The sequence below is a fragment of the Eschscholzia californica genome, unplaced genomic scaffold (assembly GCF_041429995.1).
Source record: "Eschscholzia californica isolate CP2 unplaced genomic scaffold, dmEscCali1.0.p SCAF_1, whole genome shotgun sequence".
Classification (NCBI taxonomy): Eukaryota; Viridiplantae; Streptophyta; class Magnoliopsida; order Ranunculales; family Papaveraceae; genus Eschscholzia; species Eschscholzia californica.
In genome coordinates, this window is record NW_028238198.1 from 54,578,938 (window position 1) to 54,599,546 (window position 20,609).

General features: G+C 37.3%; 1 protein-coding gene across 2 annotated transcripts in view; it reads left to right on the forward strand.

Annotated features, from left to right (window-relative positions):
• Window positions 1–4,370: 4,370 nt before the first annotated feature.
• Window positions 4,371–20,609, forward strand: part of ATM (Serine/Threonine-kinase ATM-like protein) — a 56,728-nt gene continuing 40,489 nt past the window's right edge. Inside the window, exons 1-15 of one of the 2 annotated variants that reach the window (XM_086654280.1) lie at window positions 4,371–4,726; window positions 4,822–4,930; window positions 5,095–5,238; window positions 5,968–6,129; window positions 6,210–6,405; window positions 6,530–6,686; window positions 6,763–6,902; window positions 6,990–7,077; window positions 7,529–7,632; window positions 8,901–8,999; window positions 9,632–9,688; window positions 10,974–11,058; window positions 11,525–11,599; window positions 12,406–12,447; window positions 13,267–13,337. In XM_086654280.1, coding sequence (XP_086510406.1) covers window positions 4,658–4,726; window positions 4,822–4,930; window positions 5,095–5,238; window positions 5,968–6,129; window positions 6,210–6,405; window positions 6,530–6,686; window positions 6,763–6,902; window positions 6,990–7,077; window positions 7,529–7,632; window positions 8,901–8,999; window positions 9,632–9,688; window positions 10,974–11,058; window positions 11,525–11,599; window positions 12,406–12,447; window positions 13,267–13,337 — 1,598 coding nt within the window. In that variant the 5' untranslated portion in view covers window positions 4,371–4,657. The remainder of the gene's footprint in view (window positions 4,727–4,821; window positions 4,931–5,094; window positions 5,239–5,967; window positions 6,130–6,209; window positions 6,406–6,529; window positions 6,687–6,762; window positions 6,903–6,989; window positions 7,078–7,528; window positions 7,633–8,900; window positions 9,000–9,631; window positions 9,689–10,973; window positions 11,059–11,524; window positions 11,600–12,405; window positions 12,448–13,266; window positions 13,338–20,609) is intronic. The other variant, XM_086654281.1, reaches the window with a different exon arrangement.

Here is a 20,609-nt window from a genome sequence, read left to right on the forward strand (position 1 = left end):
CACCATGAATGAGAATATCGTAAATCCCATCTAATGGATATATTCGTGATATCATTGGTCAACCGTTATCTTGAATAACAGTAACGCACCCAACGGATATATGGGAAGAAGGTCCGTTTAGGAAATGACGACCAACCTTCTTGTGCAGGGCTGACTTCTTCATCCATGCTGACTCTCTTGTTTAATGCACGTGTATCTTCTCGTTGCTCTAGGCGCCTGAAGATGAATGAGTCAGACCCATTTGTCATTTGGTTCATGGGCTTTACCCTCCTGTGGCCCCATTAATCGTGGTTTTCTAGAGGCGCTTTTGATGACGGGTTTTGGCCCATTCAGTGGTCAAAAGCTGCAAATGTACATGGAATCACAAAACAACATAACTTCCCCAAATGAGGATAATCACCACATCAAAACAAAACCCTAATTAGCATCACAAAATTTATCATCCTTAATCATAACTGGAAACCCTAATTAACATCACCAAAATTCGTCACAAGCAACATGAACCCACGTAAACACCAAATATCTCATTTCCACCTTCTTTACATCAATACATCTTTCTTTAACAACTTGTTTCAATGAAATCAACACTTCAAGCATCAATTCCACCACCAATTTCTTCTCATAAGAAATAAGAGAACAATCCAAACCTCATTCCTTTATCTTCATCGACTATTTTCTAGATCTTTTCGATCCACCATTCCCTCGACCTTTTCTAGTGGTGGTAATGGAAGAAGTATTAATGGATGCTTAAGCTTGCCCAAAACAAGTGACGTGAAGAAGGATCTAGGGTTTTATTATTGGTTTTCCAATGAACAAAGGACTTAAACGACGACGAAAACTTCATTTATTTTTGCTTCTTTCTTTATTTGTTCTCATGACCTAGTTAATGAAGTCGGGAACTTCTCTAATCGACCTGGAATTGTTATGGGTGTTGGAAAAACTTCTCCACAACAAAAAAATGATAATCTTTTCTAAATACTAATAGCTATTATAGATTTTGATGAAGATATTTCTTTCGACTTTTTTCTCTCTATACTGTTTGATCTGCTTCGGGAGGATGAGGAGAGAGAAAGAGAGAAACCAATGAAGATTAAGAAGTAATAATGAGGACAGATAATTTCGGGAATCAGCTTCCCGCCTGACCCCCTACTTTACGAGAAATACCCGTATGGCCCCCTTCCGTTATAACACCGTTACTCTCTCTCTTCCATTTCTTTTCTCTCTCCTCCAACATGTTTTCTCTCTCTGCCACCTCGTTATAACCAGCCACATCATCGTCTTCACCGGCCGACGACCTTCAAAATTTTTTTTTTCTCTCTCTCTAAATTTTATATTTTTTTTTTTTAAATTTCTCTCTCCTCTCTCTCTCTTAACTCCGGCGAAGGGAAACCCTTCGCCGGAGTTTAGAGAGTGAGAGAGAGGAGAGAATAAAAAAAAATTTTTTGGAGAGAGAGAAAAAGAAATTGGAAGGTCGCCGCCCGGAAATTTGGCCGGTCGGGTACCCATGCCGGAGAAGATGATGAGGTGGCGTAACAGATGATGTGGCGTGACTTGGCAGAGAGAGAAAACATGATGGAGGAGAGAGAGTGACGGTGTTATAACGGAAGGAGGCCGTATGGGTATTTCTCGTAAAATAGGGGGCCAGGCGGGAAGCCGGTCACAAAGTTGGGGGTCATTAGGTAAATAACCCAAACAAATATGAGGTAATTTCTAAAAAGGTCAAAATAATATTGAAAATGAGTAGGAAAGCACAAAACATTTGAAAATTATTATTCAGGTCAAAAAGTGTGCAAATACTAAAATACCCTTTTTTGTCTTTTTGTGTAACTAAATTCTTTTATTTTTCTTTAAACTTTAAATCGATATAACTTTTGTTTGAGATGTCGGATTTCAATAAAAATTATATATTTAGAAATGACTTTTCATTAGCTTTCTAACAAGATCCACTTTCAATACTTTTTTTTGAAAAAAAAACCCAGAAAAAAACAGCATTTTTTTCCTTTACGTTTTTATGCAAACGTGTTTGCAACATTCTGTTGTGCAAACGTGTTTGCAACAATCTGTTGTGCAAACGTGTTTGCAACATTCTGTTGTGCAAACGTGTTTGCAACATTCTGTTGTGCAAACGTGTTTGCAACATTCTGTTGTGCAAACGTGTTTGCAACTGTATGTTGTGCAAACGTGTTTGCAACTGTCTGTTACACAATTTTTTTTCCTTCATATACATCTTGTGATAATTGACAATATCGAATTTTCGCATCCTTTCTTTGTAAATCTTGTAGAATTTCTGTAGCTGATCGATTCGATTTTTATGGAAGTACTTCTCGTCCATCTTCCATGGTTTTAGATCTTCAACAATCTTTGGGGACTCGGATTCTTTTAAGATAGTTGGAAGTCTTGTTACTCTAATCTTTTTTATCTCCATTTTGAGTTGCTGTATCAAGTCTTGGTGCTCCAACATTGATTCCATTTCGTCCGAGTCCTCAAATTCGGACATTGACAAATTCTTCGAGTTCAGTTCGTGAGATATATCATAATTCAATGGGTAGTCTTTCATTTCTTCACTATATTCGTCTAATTCTTGTTCTAGTTCTTGTTCTAATTCATTTTCGGTCAAAAAAGCAGCTCTTAAAACACTTGATACTGCAAATCTATCTCTTCTTCTACATAACTTTCGAACTTTTCATTCAATTCAGTCTCCATCATTCTCGGGTTCTCTTCGTAATCCGAAACTTCAAAACGCTCATCAATATCTTCATCTTGTTCTACAATGGGTTCAAGTTCAAATCTATCTCTGAAATTTTTGGATAGAAACTCTTCCCCGTTCGAATCGATTATACGATTCATAAATGAAAGTTTATTATTAAATACTAATTGATTCAGAGTCTGAATCAAAACCTATAACTTCTTGTTTCTCTGATAAGACTGATAAACCTCAGTTTCATCAAGGATTTCTTCCTGACTAATAACTGAATTACTCTCTAAACCAACTAACTGTTCAGTCTGAGAAATCTGAATCTCATTAACAATGGGTTCTGTTCCTGATTTTGATTGAGAAAAGTTTTTCACCGACAAGGACCCACCATGAAGAATCTTCTCTTTATTACCAATGGCATCTTTGTTTTCATCAAACTATAATTGATTAACAGTAAAATTCATAACTTCTGGTTCCTCCATGAACCACTAAAACCCTTAACAGGTAAGAACTGATATGTACTTACTTGTGTTAGTATTCAAGCTGTTGACAGAATCTCCTTTGTTTCTTTTGGGTTCTACACAATTCTGAAACTTAAATTTGAAGATAATTTTGGAGCATCAGTTTCTTCAAATTGATTATCTTCTCTATCCATAAGATTGACAACTTCACATTCAGACTGACTCAGGAACAATTTCCGGTTCTGAATTGGGATTAGGTTCATTTGATTGATCTTCCTTTAAAATGTTACTATTATCATGAAATCTGCAAAGATGAAACTGAATCAATCAAGGAAAAGAAGAACTATCCATTAAAGTTACTAGAAAATCAGACAAAACCCACAAATCAATTTCAAGTATCCTAATTACCTGAATAGAAACCTGGTTATGAACTTGACCAGATAAAATACGTAAGAAGTGATAAACCCCTAGGTAAAACTGATGAAGAAAGCCATTATCTTATAGAAGTATTCATTAATAAACCACTTCTTCAACAAAATCCCATTAGAAAACCAAAATTCTCACATCTCACATCAGATCCATCATCACCAAATTTAGGGTTTTGTTTTTATAGGGTTTGTATCATCAACATCAGGTGAAGAAGAAGAAGTCGGACTTAAGTTTTGTCGAACCACGAAGATGAAGAAATCGAAAACAAGAAGCATCAACGAAGAAGAGCCAGAGAAAACGAATCGGAGAAGAAAACCCAAAGTTCAGTATATTTTGAGAGAGAGAATGAATTTTAGTGGGAAAGGTTATTTCCGGAATGAAAAGTAATAAAAATGACCTTATTGATAATTATTGATATTATTTCAAACCTTGTCTATTATTACCCATAATATTTTGATAACTTCCACTTAATAGGAAAAGATTTGGGTGTTTTTAGTTATTATGATAATTTTGTAAACCTGAATAGTCATTTTTCCCTATATGTCCCCTTTCAACAAAAAAAAGAAAGAAAATCTCATTAAAAAAAAAAAAAAACAAATACGCCCCCGAAATCAAACATTTTTGACCAAATTCTTTATTTATCCCCGAAGTGGCCGCCTTTCCCCTTTCCACTTCATGTTACAACTTCTTGGGCGCCCTTTTACTAATAACCCCTTGAGAGCAATAAGCCGTCACGTGTTAAGGGCTCTATGACCTTGTTAAGTGTTGACGTGAGCCCAAAGATTGTCCCTTGTTGCCTGTCCTCTCCGCCCGCCTCTACCCCACTAAATAGGCACAAAAGGCGCATTTCGCACTTTCTCTTCTCTACTACTCACTTCGTTAAAACCCTCTCTCTACCAATTTAACAATTTTTTCTCAAACATCTTTCCTACTCTTCAAACGGTCTCCTTCACCACTCTTCTTCCACCTTCCATTACATCCGAACACACTCAAACATTTGCATAAACCCTAGTTTTAATGGAAGTCTTCACATAATCTAATCTAAACTTCTCAAAGTTGCAGAGTAACAGACATGGTTACTTCTAGAGACATTGAAGAGATCATATCGAAACTCTCTTCAGATAAAGTTAAAACTCGAGAAGTACGTCTTCCTTATATGTATTAGTATCTTCTAAGTATGATTCAAGTTTAATTTGTTTGTTTTTTGATTGTCATTTTGAATTTTGATGGATACAGGAAGGAATAAAGTTATTAAGTACTTGGTTAGAAGGAGAAAGATCGATTAGATTTTGTTCGTTTCTCAGTCAAAATACTGCAAAACTTAAACCTAATGAGATTCCTGACTGTAAGTTTGAAGTGTTCCGATTGATGATTAGCTTAAGTTGTTGGAGATTAGTAGTTCGTTTTTTGAATTTTTTTTTGTCTTGGAAGCTATTCTATTATTCATTTCTAGGTTGATTTATGAAGATTCACTTTGACTTTGTTTATCATTTTGTTTGATTTCTGCAGCTAAAACTTGGCCGTTTCTTATTAAAGTGCTTGTTGGATGTATATCCTCCGAGGTAGCTACAAGCAAAAGGCGCCCTCCAAAGCCAATTTTTGCTAAAACTCTTCGAATTTGCATTCAGCAAGCCGAAGACACCAAATATTCAGGTTAGGAGTTGAAAGGACATTTTGATGAATTGTACACAAGGATGGATAATCAAGAAAAGAAAATCAGATTCAACTTGAAATGCATTGAAAATCGCATATCCCATTATATTGTTGAAAAGATATTGGAAGTAAATTGCCTGTAGACTTAAGTATCCTCCTATACCCAATTAATGAACTGAAACTCATAGTTTCGTGGTTGCAACTAAAAAGCTGCTTCGTGGAAAAACATTGATCAAATTGCCACAAAAATACGGAAAAAGATGTACAGAAATGAAGTTATGTAGAAACAATTTACGATGCATATGTATTGAATGGAATAAGAATTAGAAGTTCATACATCCACAAGATAAAAAAGCATTTAACGTATGTTTGTCTATAATTATTTAGAACTGGACCTGAAAATTTGAAACATAGAATCTAATCAGTGAAATATAGTATCCTCATTGTGGTGCTGCCTCACGACTTCACCTATATGTGATGAATTCACCTTTTTTAGTCACGTCTTTAAGGGAAAATTTGTGGTTCTTCATTTATTCACGGCACAAGGAATGTGAGCTTTTGTATTTGGACAAGGCTTGCAGTTCCGAATGTTTTTCGATTAAAAACTCTATTTTATCAGCAAGTGTTTTTTTTGTTGGTTTAAGCATGCAGTTGATAGTGCAACATATACAACTGAAATGTGGATTCTAGAGAATGCAATATTCAATATGTGTTGTTGTTTTATATTAGGGAAGAGGCAGCTTCTTCAACCTGTGGTCAAGTCACTTTTCAATCATATATCAGATGTCTTGAGGGATGTTCCAAGCTTTCAGTCTGAATATGGCAGCATTCTCCGGCATCTTTTGGCGGTAAAAGATTATCGGTTTCATATGAGAAAGAAGGTTTATTGTGGTAAGTCTATTTTCAGAGATGTTTGGTATACTATATTGCTTATGTGTCGCCTTTCAGATACTTTTCTCCACATGTGATAGGTCTGGTGCTTCTATACTTGGGAAAGGTAGAAACTAGCTTGAACGGGAAGAACAACGTCCAATCTAACCTTAAGGAGGAACTTTTTAGATGTATCCTGACACTTCATTCCCTGATAGAAAACCCACCAGGAGATTATCCTGATAATCTTCGACAAGATATTGCTAAGGGGTTTGTTGGGATTTTCTTGCATATAAGGTATAATATAGAACCAGATTGCGTTTTTTTGTGCCATTGGACCTACCCGTCTGGCGATCATGTCCCGTAATCTTGTTGATATAGTTCATTAATCATGTGTGAGTGCACTATGGGACATAACCAGGGATGAGGGGAAGATTTCACGAAAGCTGATTGAGTGCGTTAATATTTACTTACGGTTGGATGGTCCAAATCTGGATTGTAAGCCCATGGAAATGCATTCTGCTCTCCAGGAGTTTGTGTTCCGTAATTGGTTCACAACTCACGATCGTGTGTTGAAGGTAAATTTCTAAATTGAGTATCCCACTTAGATAATGTATATTAATGTGTGGTGCCCTCAAACTTTCTATTTTGTAGGATGCACTTGTTCTCTATGCAACACTACAGTTAAAGCTGATTAGAAGTGCTGCTGATGGGAATCATCTGGTGGAACAACTTCTGGATGTTGTTTGTAAAGATATAGATCAAAGCAATATACCTAGCTCTACAATTACCTGGTGTGTCTTTGTCTTCTCACTCTGTTCTTTAGGGAGCAATTAGGTGCTTTCTGATAATTAATCATTTTCTTTTGTTGCTGCAATCAGGGATGACACAGCTGGCTGTGATAGGCTTGGGACCTTCACAACTTCAAATTGTGGTTTGTTGGAGCTAGCAGCTTCTGTGTTCTACTGGGTAGATAAACTTCCCGAAACATATTATTACATGCCGTTTCCAGTATTAGAATTTGCAAACACTAAACAATTTTTTCTTTCTTAAATCTTATTTTTGATGATCGCGGTTATTTTCCTCAATATTCGTCACTATGCAACTTGTTAAAATCCATGCATCTTAAGTTATTCAATTCTCCAATTTCTTGAGGTTATCCATTTAAGGTTTAATACTCCTGAAGATTTTCCAGTCCAACAAAAGAAACACATGCAATTGAAAAGTGCTTCCTTCCTTCGATTTTTTTAAAAAAAGTGCTTCCTTCTAAACCTGCCTAGACTCAATATGAAAATCTAGGGAGTATATACATATTATTTTCCCTTACATTTATTCAAAAAAGAAATAACTAAAAAGTGCTTCCTGGTGGGTAACATCTTATCGAGTATTATATGCTTACAGTTGGTTTATCTTCTTCCAGACTTGTTCTGAAACTACTAAGGCGTCTCCTTCAAAGAAACGGCCTAGAAGGGAGCACGCAGCTTCCCGCCTTAGCCAGGGGCTCATGAAAGGGAAATGGTTGTGGTAAGTTCTATTTTATAACCTACATAGAGCCTTGTTGTCTGTGACGTATCATACTTGATTATCCTTACTTTACTACAAGGCCACTTCCATATCTAGGCATTACAAGTTTGAACTACACCATAGATAGATCATTTAAAAATGTGTAGAATGTTTTGTAGGAATTCAACCTCAATATTCATAGTAGTGTGAGTAATCTAATAAAAGTATTATTGAAAAAAATAATCTAATAAAAGTTGGTAGTTACAGCATCACCTCCGTTTTTTACATAATGAAGACAATTGGTTTTGTCTCCATTCCTGTAATAAATGATGCTCTTCACTGAATATTCATTTGCACAGATTGATTCTTGATGATCAACACTTCCATGAAGAAACTAAACTTTGAAAAGATGCTTGATAGGTAATACCACGGATGCTTAAGTTTTGGCATCCAGCTCTAAGCATATGGAGTCACACAAATACCGACAGAATTAGGTTTTCTTGGAAAGAATTTCGTAGCCACTCTTATATGTTGCTGTCTTGCTGACCAGATAAGCTGAATAGCTATTAGTTGACATATTTAAAAAACTAATTGATGTAAACACGTAGGCCGAAGCTTATACCGACTTTTCATGATCCTCCCTCAAGCATCAAATCAAATTTCTCACCTGATATTTACACGTACCAGACAGCCCTTAATAAATTTAGAAGTTCTAAAACTGTAGGTATCTCTCAATTGCTTAGAATTTTCAATAGAAAATGTTATCTGAACCGGTCTCTTTCTTGTAAGGTATTAAATCTTGTACTTCCATATTATTGATAAAAGATATCTCTCATTTGATTCGGGCATTTCTCTAATCTCAAAGATATCCAAATGACCACATAGATGAACCTGATCATATGTAACCTCATATTCCGAAAGTGCTCTAAGATATCAGATACAGGATTCAAGGATTTCTGTTTTAATAGTGGAGCTTTATTTACTTTTCAAAAAAATAGTTGAGCTCTATTCTGTCTTGACTCTTGACGTAAAATTGTTCATAAATTCTTTATTCTGCTGGATAACTAATATTCACAAGTTCTTAATAATTTTCATGTTTATTTTGCTTTTTGCTGGTAGTGGCAGCCTTGTTCTCTTCGTAAATTTTGTGCTTTCATTTAGCGACCTATCATGATAGTGTTTATATTCCATTACAGAATTATTTTGGGATGCATCTACAATTGCATTTGGGCGTTTAACTTTGTGTTTATTGCACAAATCAATGATGTTCTTTCAACTGTGTACTACAGGAATGCTGCCTTTTGTTTCTTTATGCGGAACTATCATTCTCGTGTCCGGAAGGACCTCATAATCTACTGGTTTGAAGCCATTTGTGAGAGCTTCGAGAGGTATTTACTCCTATCTACTTGACTTATATATGCAAGTATGTACGAATGATGTAACTGCAATTTTTTCATTAAAAGATTTTTGGGATTAGATGACCCGACTTAAGGAACTATTGAAATTACTTTTCGTTTGTGTCAATTATATGCGTTGTATTTGCTTGGTTGCATTGTCTTTGCTATCAAGAGTTACCTATTTAATCAAATGTGAAAATTTCATGTGCATTTACTACTATATTTTTTTTCCACATAAATCATAATTTGTACTTTGATTCATATGTTATATCTAAGTAAGAAAAATACAATCTTATTCGTACATGTTCTTATAAGGTTTTTTAATGGCTGCCGGCCAAGTGAAATATGATATGAAGTGACGAGGATGTTCTCCTTATCATGCAGATCATTTCCATACATAATCGTTTATGATCTTAAACTTGTACTGTAACTCCATAAAAGTATTTGTTTAAAACTCCATAAAACTTGTAACTAACGAGTGGCCATATAAAAATGAAGTTTCAGTGATAACGATCGATATGATGAATTAATGATCCTTGTATGATATATATTTAATATAGAGAACTGTTTTGAATCTTGTCTGCTCTTCAACGACTTACATAAAGAAAGTAATTGTTCGCCAGGATTTTGAACAACGGAAATTCAGAGCATTCATATGATGGTGTCCTATGGATGTTGAGGTAAGTAATGTAATTAATTCAGTTTTTTTTTTAATTATTTCAGTTGCTCATGTATCTAAAAACCTGTTGGATATTTCTTCTAGGAAACCACAATTTTTTTTAGAATTTACCAAGATTTAGGCAGAGGGAGATACCTATAAGTATGCAGTATACTGAAGAGTTAATCACTAAACGAGCAAAAAGAATGTTGAAAATAAGCATAAAAACCGCAAACATTTCAAAATAAGAGAATGGGTTAAAAGATGTATAAAGACTAAAGTACCCTTGTGATCTAACTAATTCTTTTATTTCTCTTTAACTTCAAATAAGGTCGGCCGTATAGGCGTATAGGGACCATAATTTTTCTTATTGCAACCAAATTTTAGAGGGATCAGTATCTTTCTAAAATTCATATAGCTTGAATAGCTGCTGGAAAACTCTCTGGCTCCCTCAGACAGCAGAATGCAACCCTTATATATAGGCTAAACTGATCCTTAATATCCCATACTTCTAGACTTTTAAATTTCTAAACTCCTAGTCCTAGGACAGTAAAAGACATTAAAGAGACACAAGATGACATTAAAGACATTAAAGAGACACTAAAAGATACTTAGCCATCCTATTTAATACTTAGAAACTAGTAGAATTTCCACAAAGACATGTGGATCAGGCCTACTTTATTCAAGGTTCTAAGTGGGCCATTCATGTAAGACATGCCAAATCAGAATTTGGGTCTTGCAATCCTTCTTTTGACGTCTTCCATATGCCTTCAACAGTTGCTGCCATTTATCTCTATCATAAAGTCTCATTAACTTTACAGGCTGTAGCCTGCCCGATTTAGATTTGCCACCGATAATAAGAAGAAAAAACATCCTTGAAGGCGAAGATACAAGCATATGATAATTGATCATTTGAATCCATTGATTTTTTTTTTCTCACGTACAAATACCTTTTTGAGAAAAACAAAGAAGAATAATCAAAGTATAACAAGAGTAAGATGAGACGAAGATCTCGAAGATAATATAAAGAAGAAAGAAAAGGGAGAAGATGAAGATCAGTTAGAGCATGGACTTCCTTGATTTCATTAAACAGTAAATGTCATTAATAAGAGGGAAGGGTATATTCGAAACAAAAAGGGACAGCTGGATTAATTTGATCTAAAAACCAATTAACAATAATATCTTGTAACTAAAGATGGATTGACATTAATTCTTTTGCACTTATTTAAAAAAGATTGTGGCTTTTTTTCTAATCATGTTACAATTATGACCTAAAGCTCTAATTACCATTGCAATGCATCTTGAAGGAGCCTGCAGGAGTTGTGCTCTGTTCGATTGCTTTCTATTCTGAGGGAGGATACTTCGCATTGCCCATCTCTCACCCAAGACGAGGTTAAGTTATGACACACAACACACACACACATGCATATATGTTCATTAGTGAGGCATGTCTAAGTTATTGTATAGGTTCATCTTTCACATTGCTATGTTCGGTATGTTTAAGGTATAAAAACAAGGTAATAAAGCAGAATGCACTACTGCCATGCCCAATTGTTCTCTTTCTATTGAACCTAAAAGAGAAAAGAGAGCTATTCTGCTTTTTGAGATCTTAAAGAATGATTTAGCTTTTGCTTCACTTGAATTAATAGCACCAGATAAGCTTTAATAGCGGCCTCATGCCCACACAATATTTATACAACCACCGCCACCAATTAAGGTTCTCCCGTGTACATTAAAAGTCTGCATATACAAAATGACGAAGTAACTGTTTCTCGGGAGTGGGTCGATTCTTTTATGGCCACATATATGTTTCCGTATAATGACTTAATGTTATCATTTTCGTTGTCAAAATTTCCAGTTCTGTGGCAGGTGGAACAAAATATGGAGCTTTTTAATTCACGAGCTACCTATCTTCAGTAATGTTACTTCAGTTGTAAGTTTTCTACTATGTTTTGAAGTAAGAACGCTCAACTTTGTAATTCAATGAGACACCAGTTTGTATTTTAAGGACTCACAGTCACATCATACCAAGTTACCAACGGGTTCAGTTATAGAGATAGCTTCTTGCTTTCGTAATCTGGTTGCATCTATGCTCCTTTTGCAGCTGCTTGCCCTGAAATCTGATGAGTTAGCTGCTTGGACTTTCTCTTCTATCTATTTTACTGTGTTTAGTTTGAATACCATGTCTAGGGGAATTTTTTTTTTCGTAACCACCTCCAAAATAAGTTTTTATCATGTTGCACCATGCATTTGTTGATCTATCCATGTCATTAGTAGGTTGTTTTGAACTTATTGGAAATTACTTGTGGGAAATGAATTTTCATAAATTTCTTTGTCATGAATCCTGGCTACTTGAACAAGGACTTGGCTACCTAGACACCATTGTTTTTTATGTCCACCACAATGGTTTCTATGATGGGCAGAGGTTTACATGGTCCAAGGCATATTTGAAGTCCCCTCATCATTGAGATGATCAATCCTAACCAAAAGGACTGCATGGTAAAACTTTTAACACTGGGTATTAAAAATGGTAAATTTAACAGACAAAAAATAATTAGAAATGAGCGGTTCATATACTCTAGATCTAGAACCATATGATTTTCAGTAAGGATGATTTCCAACAAAGTTGAGATGTCACTTATCATGTCTATTTTGGTCTAACTTAGATGTTATCACTGTGGAAGAACATTTTGGTTTAGCAAGCTCTTGTAATATATGGCTTTGTTCATTGTGATACAGGCAGATGCTGCTTTAATGCTTCTTGGAAATATTATTTCAAATGTAAGTGAAGGGCTTCTATTTGATATGATAGGGTTCTCTTATACAAGGAACCAAATTTCAGTTTCGATGGAAATATTGGTCAGGCGAGAAAGAAAAATGTTTCGTAGAAATATTTTGGTCACGGTACAAATTTTACAAATCCACGGAAATTTGACAGAAATGCGATGCAATTGTATATAACAAGATTATTAACCCATAACAAGATTATAAAAACGTATCAATAATGACACATTTACACCCGGGGTTAAATTGAATAACTTCTTGACAATATCACTCACAAAATAACATTCTTACAGATAATGGTTAATAGTTAACAAACCCTGTTAGTTTAAGAACGTATCATCAATTAGACAGTTATATCAAGGATGTTTAAGATAATATCAATTTAGGCAGTTAAGATCAGGGGGTAAATCATCCAAATAGATTTAAAAAACATAACATAAAAATCAAGAGATATCTTTGAGAAATGAAGAAGAACATGAAGATGAAAAACATGAAGGAAGGGGATACGTTTTTAGTTTTAGTTTCTCTGGATTTTTTGCAAGATTTCCATTATCTCGGTCGCAATTTCTATCACGTTGGTGGAAATTCCCAACAATTTCGGTCGAAATTTCCCTCATTCAGTAGAAACTATGCAAGAAATAGTTGTAAGTGTGATTTCTTGCACTAATCTAAATTCTGAAATGTTTTGCAAATTTCCACCGAAATTTGGTTCCTTGTTGTTATTGTCTAATAAGCTTTTACCTTGTGCGAAATTTGAGATGTTCATGACATGTCAACAAATATGTTTTTACATTATAACACATTTTTATTTCTCAGGAGCTAGTAAATATACCTATTGTACCTCATGATGTGTGGGACCTCCGGCTGTTTAAACATATACTATCAGTGTAAGCTGCTACTCTTGAACATAACTTCATTCCAACTTCTTGGTTTTAAATTGATATATGATGCTTATTCTTGATTGCGAGTATCCTACATCTATAAGATTGGAATTTCATTTCGAAAATTTTCATCGTTCATTAAATTCTTCGCATGCTTCTCTCTTGTTTCTTTTACTTCTCTTTGGCTTAAAGAAGTTTTCTAAGTCATATATTGATTTTTTTTTCTACTTTACTCATTCACATTGAAATTGAAGAGTTGGCATGTGATGTTCAATGTCTCAACTCTCAAATGGACCATCTTATGAAAGTTATAGTATGACTATACATTGACACATTTCTACATAATGTCTAAAAAAGTTGTTTTATAGCCTTCAGCGGGTATCTCTTATGAACCACATAACCTTCAAGCCTAACCACAGTTTCAAACATAAAAATAAACTCAATATGTGCAAAAAAGTAAACTAGTCAGTGAACATAGTAGTTAACCACTAACAAATCTAGAAAGATAAGCAACTCAAGGAGCAAGAAAACAAGTGGGTAGCAAACAAAAACTCAGCAGGCCGAGTTTTTATATTAGGGTTAATTCTATTTTGGCCCCCTAAAGATGACCAACTCACCAAAATGGCCCCCTAAAGATGACCAACTTCCAATTTGGCTCCCTTTTTCATTTTTCCGTTTTTTCCGTCAAACGTTAGTGAGTTGTCTTTTTCATACCACAATTGCCCCGAAGGTTACCATTCGGACGCAACAGTCATCTTCTCTCCCTAACAGGCAAACCCTCTCTTCTTCCTCCTCAAATCCCTTAATGGCTTCTGCGGATATTTATAATATGGACTGGTCCTCCGCCATTATTCTAGAAAGGAAATCATCTTCCGACCACTGGGAGTTGGTGGAACAGGAAGTTAGAAAGATTGTTGGTTCTGAGGAGGTAGAGGTCCTCCCGTACAAAAATGGTGCAGCTTTAGTGAAATCCAATGTCTCTTTAGAAGCTTTGAGATCTATGGAGTTCTTTTTTGTAGATAACACAGATAAGAAGATCTTTGTCAGGAAATGGAATCCTCACTGTAACTCGGTGATAATCACTCCTATGCTCATGGATGTGAAAATGTATGGTATCCCTTTCCACCTTTGGAACGAGAGGACCTTCGCTAACTTAGTAGGAGATCTGGGGGAGATAGTCGCCATTAGCTATGAAACAACACACCTTCGCATCCTTAACTATGCATGTGTATCGGTGGAAGTTAAACCTAACGGATCTATCACTGAGAGGAAGACGTTGATGGTGGATGGCGAGTGTTATCAAATATGGATCACTACTGAAGTGGTGGCGGAAAGAAGGCAAAGTATTCAGACGCTATCATCGCCGGAGACTCAAACCTTACCGGAGAAGAACATGGCAAAAGTAGGTAGCGCGAGTACCGAAGGACAGCCTGGTGTGGAGACGACTGGTACGGTAGAGGCAGCTTTGAACTCTGAGTTGGTGACAGGTACTGACACTGATCTGGGCAGGTCCGATGAGACATTGATTAGAGATGTGAGAAAAGGCAAGGCTAAAGTCGTCCAGGATAAGGAGATTAGAGTGGAAGAAGTCTCTGAAAAGTTGAAAGTGATGCCTGAGCTGAAAGGCATGGAGATCCGGACTGAGATGGTTGAAGCTTTGACCAGGATTATGAATGATACTAACAAATGGTCAAAGTCTATTACCTACAAAAGACTTAGGAAACACCATGACTTCAACAAGAAGAAACTTTGGGCTTTGGGAAGGATTCCTATGGTTAAGAAAACGATTTCAAAGCACTACAGAAAGCCCAATCAAGCCAGGCCCAGCAAAGGTGGTGTTGATAAGGATAATAAACCAGAGGCAGCAGCTCAAGATCCAACAGATGATAGGTTCTCTAAAGGCACTGATGAAGATGAAATGATGGCTCGGTTCTATAAGACAGGTATGGAACTAGGTTTTACTGGTGGGGAAGAGTACGAACAGATCGTTGAACTAATGAAGAAGGAAAGGGTGAACATCAAGCAGCAAGGTAAGAAGAAGGCAAATCAAGGTGAGGAGGTCCTGAACACTACCCCTCTAGCCATAATCAGGCCCTCAAAGAAGGATCACGATGGGGGCAGCAAAGGGAAGCAATCGGGGTCGGTGGAAAAGGTGGGTATGGCAATAATCATTCAGGATGAAGACATGGTGATGGCTGAGCATCAGAAGGAGAGCCCTAGCAAAGTTAGCAGGGAACTGAAGAATTTAGAATGGGGACTCAGCGACCCTCCTTCCAACTTGAAGAAGTCTCGTTCAGCACCTAGCTTTGGGGCGATGCAGTCTAAATGTCCTTGAACCTTTTGAGCTGGAACATCAGGGGGCTAGGAAGTCCGGCCAAGAAGTTAGCTATTAGGAAGTTAGTTAAGGAATTTAGTGTCTCTGTTTTGTGCATTCAGGAAACCAAGTGTATGGTGTGTCCTGAGTCTTTGATTAGGAGTGTCTGGGGTATAGGTGGCTGTGGATGGGATGCCATCCCAGCAGTAGGAACCTCTGGAGGCATTCTATGTGTTTGGGATGATAATATTTTGGAAGCTAAGGAAGTAGTTAAATCAGAGTTCTGTCTTTCTATCTTGTTCCAAAACAAATCAGATGATTTCGAATGGGTCTTCACAGGGGTTTATGGTCCCTGTGAGAGGTCTTCTAGACCAAACTTCTGGTTGGAGTTAGATGATGTGGCCTCTAAGTGGCAGAAACCTTGGTGCATTGGGGGTGACTTCAATGTCATTAGATTTTTACATGAGAAGAAAAATGGGAGGAAAATCACTCGGAGCATGAGGGAATTTGGAGATTGGGTGGATAGACACTGTCTCCTGGACCTTCCCAAACAAGGAATGGAGTTTACCTGGACTAATAACCAAGCCAATCCAGTCCTTAACGTACTAGATAGATTCCTCATTAATGGGGAATGGGAAACCAAATATCCTAAGGTAGAACAAATCATCCTACCACGTCCTATCTCGGACCATGCCCCTATCCTGCTGCGAACAGATGTCACTAAATCCAACCCTCCTCCGTTTCGGTTAGAAGAGAGATGGATGTCTGATGCGGATTTCCTTCCTAATATAGAGATTTGGTGGAATGAGGCCCCAAAAGGAAATAGCCCGAGTAATACATTATGGAAGAAGCTTCATTATCTTAAAGACAAGCTCAAGGTATGGTCGAGGGACAAGTTCAACAAGTTCCAGAAGGAATATTTGAAGCTCCAATCTGACATCCATGATTTAGACTCCAAGGAGGAGGCTCAGCCTCTCTCTCCCATGGAGTTCAGCGAGAGGAAGAAGTTAAAAGATAAGTTTGAAACTTTTTTGGGGAAGGAGGAAGTGAGCTTAAGACAAAAATCAAGGGTTACGTGGTTGAAGGCAGGGGATAAAAACACGGCGTATTTCCATAGGGTTTTAAAGTGTAGGGGGAGACAGAATAGGATCAGCATCATCCTCCAAGAAAATGGGTCTATAACGTCGGAGGAAGAGATCATGAAAGAAGCGGTGAATTACTTCACCAATCTTTATTGTGAACCAACCTTCTGGAGGCCAGGTATTGAAGGTATGAATCTCCCGCATCTATCTTTAGTGGAGGCAGAGAGTTTGGAGAGGGATTTTCGTGAGGAGGAAGTGGTCCAAGCTATATCCGAACTAGCCAAGGACAAAGCCCCGGGTCCGGATGGCTTCCCAATATGTTTTTTCAGTAAGTGTTGGGACATTATTAAGCATGATATGATGGAGGCTATTTCGATGTTCTCAAATTCGGCTTCGATGGATTGGAGGTTGAACCAAACGTTCATAGTACTCATCCCTAAGAAGAAAAACAGTTCTAGATTCTCTGAGTTTCGCCCGATCAGTTTGGTGGGGGGAGTATATAAGATAATATCAAAGGTCCTAACTACCAGACTGGTGAAGGTAATGGATAAGCTGGTATCTCCATTTCAAGGTGCGTTTATTGGTGGCAGACAAATCCTAGACGGGGTGCTCGTAGCTAATGAGCTAATAGACTCAAGGAGGAAAGCAAATAAGAGGGGCCTAATTGTTAAAGCTGATCTAGAAAAGGCTTATGACAGAATAAGCTGGGATTTCTTATACCAGATCATGGAGCGTATGGGCTTTGGCTATAAGTGGAGATCATGGATTTATGGGTGCATTTCCTCGGCCACATTCTCAGTACTGGTTAATGGGAGGCCATCCATGGTATTCCAGAGCTCGAGAGGGATCAGGCAAGGGGATCCAATTTCCCCCTTTCTTTTCCTGTTGGTGGGGGAAGTTCTGAGTCATTGTATGCAACTGGCGGAGAGTAAGGATTGGGTCTCAGGGTTTCAGGCTACAGTTTCGAGTAGAAGAATTAATCATCTTCAATTTGCGGATGATACATTGTTCTTCCTAGACGAGAATGCAGATCAATTGGCTAAGCTAAGGGAGATCCTCCTCTGGTATGAACTAGCCTCGGGCTTGAAGGTAAACATGGAGAAATCATATGTCTATGAGGCCACAAAAGTGGGGGATGACAATCGTAACCATGAATTACTCAATAGTTTCGGCTGCCCGTTAGGTGCGTTACCAACTTCTTACTTGGGTCTGCCACTAGGACATAGATATAAAGCAAAAGTCCTTTGGGACCCGGTGATTGAGAGAGTGAACAGGAAATTGGCTATGTGGAAAGGTTCGGTTCTTTCCCGAGGTGGGAAGGTGACTCTCATCAAGTCGGTACTCCAAGCTCTCCCAACATACTACCTCTCACTCTTTTCTATCCCCTCCGGAGTACTAAAGATTATAGACACTAAGATGAATAATTTTCTATGGAATGGGAAGTCGGAGAGTAAGAGAATGCATTGGGTGGCATGGAAATACGTTAACACTTCTAAAGATAAAGGTGGTCTCGGTATAAAGAAGTTGAAGATCATGAATCAAGCTTTGTTATCTAAATGGATTTGGAGATTCGACCAAGAAGCCGGAAATCTGTGGAGAGAGGTGGTGGGGGATAAGTATGGTGAAGACCCGGAGCAATGGGATGCTAGGGTCCGCAATTCACCTTTCGGTTGTGGTGTGTGGAAAGGAATCCAAGGATTCCTTACCAAGTATCGAAGTTTAACCAGGTGGGAAGTAGGTGACGGGAGGAAGATTAAATTCTGGTCTGATGTTTGGTTGGGTCCTACTAGCCTTATGGCTCAGTTTCCTTTGATTTACGATATAGCTTCAGATAAGAAGGTCTTGGTGCGGAACATGTTCAACCAGGAGATCCAAGTTTGGGAAGTCAATGTGAGGAGGGCGCTAAATGACTGGGAAATCAACTCGTACTTGGGGTTACTTGAGGCATTGCAGTCAGTCAACCTAGGCAATGAGGAAGATAAAAGAGTTTGGAATCATGATGCAAAGGAATCGCTCTCGGTCAAACAGTGCTATGGATTACTGGATGGAGGTGACCAAATCATAGCTCCAACCTTAGTAAAAGTACTAAGGAGGGTGGCAGCCCCTCCAAGAGTTGGATTTATGCTTTGGGCCACCTTATTAGATAGGCTGCCGACGGTGGACAAGCTAAAACGCAGAGGATTCCAGATGGTTAATCGATGTATTCTATGCAAACAGGAGGAGGAATCAAGAGACCACCTATTCCTCCATTGCAAGATAGCCAGTGGGATCTGGTCCTACTTCCTATCGACATTGAAGATAACATGGTGTATGCCCTCAACAGTCCCTCAACTGTTCGAGCAATGGCACTCCATCCCGAAGCCTAAGTTTAGGAAAGAGATCTGGCGTGTTATCCCAGTGGCAATAGTGTGGAGCATATGGAAGGACCGGAATAGCAAAGTTTTTAAGGAGGCTAATGGGAACACGAGCCTCGACGTGGATGACGTTAAGTCGATTGTTTGTATGTGGGCAAAGGGTATCCCAAAGTTTAGTCACTCGTCTTATGTCGATGTAGTTTGTAATTGGGAGGCGTGGATATCGTGAAGAATCCACCTTAGCCTGTCTCTTTTCTGTTTTTCTTTTTATTCTTTGCTGTTGCCGTTGTATAGCTCTCTTTTCTATATATTCAATCAAATTTTCAAAAAAAAAAAATTTTTTTTTAAGTCCCAAGGTTCATTAATGCTTTTTAAATCAAATCAACCTTTTTCCAATTCTCAAAATATTTTTTTTCTCTCTCTCTTCACATCAACTCTTTTAATTTCTACCAAAAGCTTTGTCTCCCTTCTCTTCAACCAGACAACCACTCTCCATTAAAATCCCAAAAACTCCATTAAAATCCCAAAACCTCCATTAACAAGTGCATGTGCAGGCACCAGAGAACCAATGGTCTCAAAATCTTCTTACAAACAAAAACACCTTTAATTTACCACACTATTGTTATTTGGGATCTTCTTCTTCTTCTTCTCAAAAGCATTATTGTTTAGGGGTCCAGACTTTGACATATATGATATATGGCAGCTATCGTTCCTAGTTTGGTTCTCATGAACATAGGGTTAAGTTTGAATCAATTCCTTCACTTTGCAAACTCAAATGGACTAGCATTAGAATCCAACTTTCTAGGTGATCCTTTAGCCTATTTGTTGGTTGTGGTTGATTCAGGAGATCAAAATGAGAATAATATATTTTTTTTTTTAATCAAAATGAGAATAATATCACTATTAACCATATAGAAAAGGAGTCTCGTATACTTTTGACAATGGATGGTCTAAGAATGGCAACAGAGCTCTCTATCTTTCTTATGAATCAAACACCAACATATCAAGAAAACATAATAATAACAATACTAATTGCTTAACTGAAGTACTTAAATTATTTAAGCAAAGAAAGTAGCAGTACTAAACTAGCAGCTTGAAGTAGTAATGTTATCCCCATAGAAGCATGGCATCATCATCTGCATCTGCATATGCTCATTGTTATTCTTATTATTGTTTTTGTCCTCGACACCACCATAACCCATCTCATGTGGATGGTATTGTGGAGTTACCACTAATCTCATTATTAAGAACACTCTCTTGGCCTTGAGTCATTCCCATAGTACTAGTATTAAGTTGCTCTTGCTGATTTTTGTTCTTGATCAGGAAGTCTACTCTTTCATCAATACTCAATCTTCTCTTGAACCAACTCATTCAATTTAGTCAAATAGAAGCAATCGACATCGGGCAAATCAATTTTACCAATCAAAACTTGGAACATGAGATCCTCGATAGTATGTTTTGTGTTTTCATTTTGTTGTTTCATTAGTTGCTCCCTCAATTTTGAAATCCTCAATAGAGTTTACGGGCA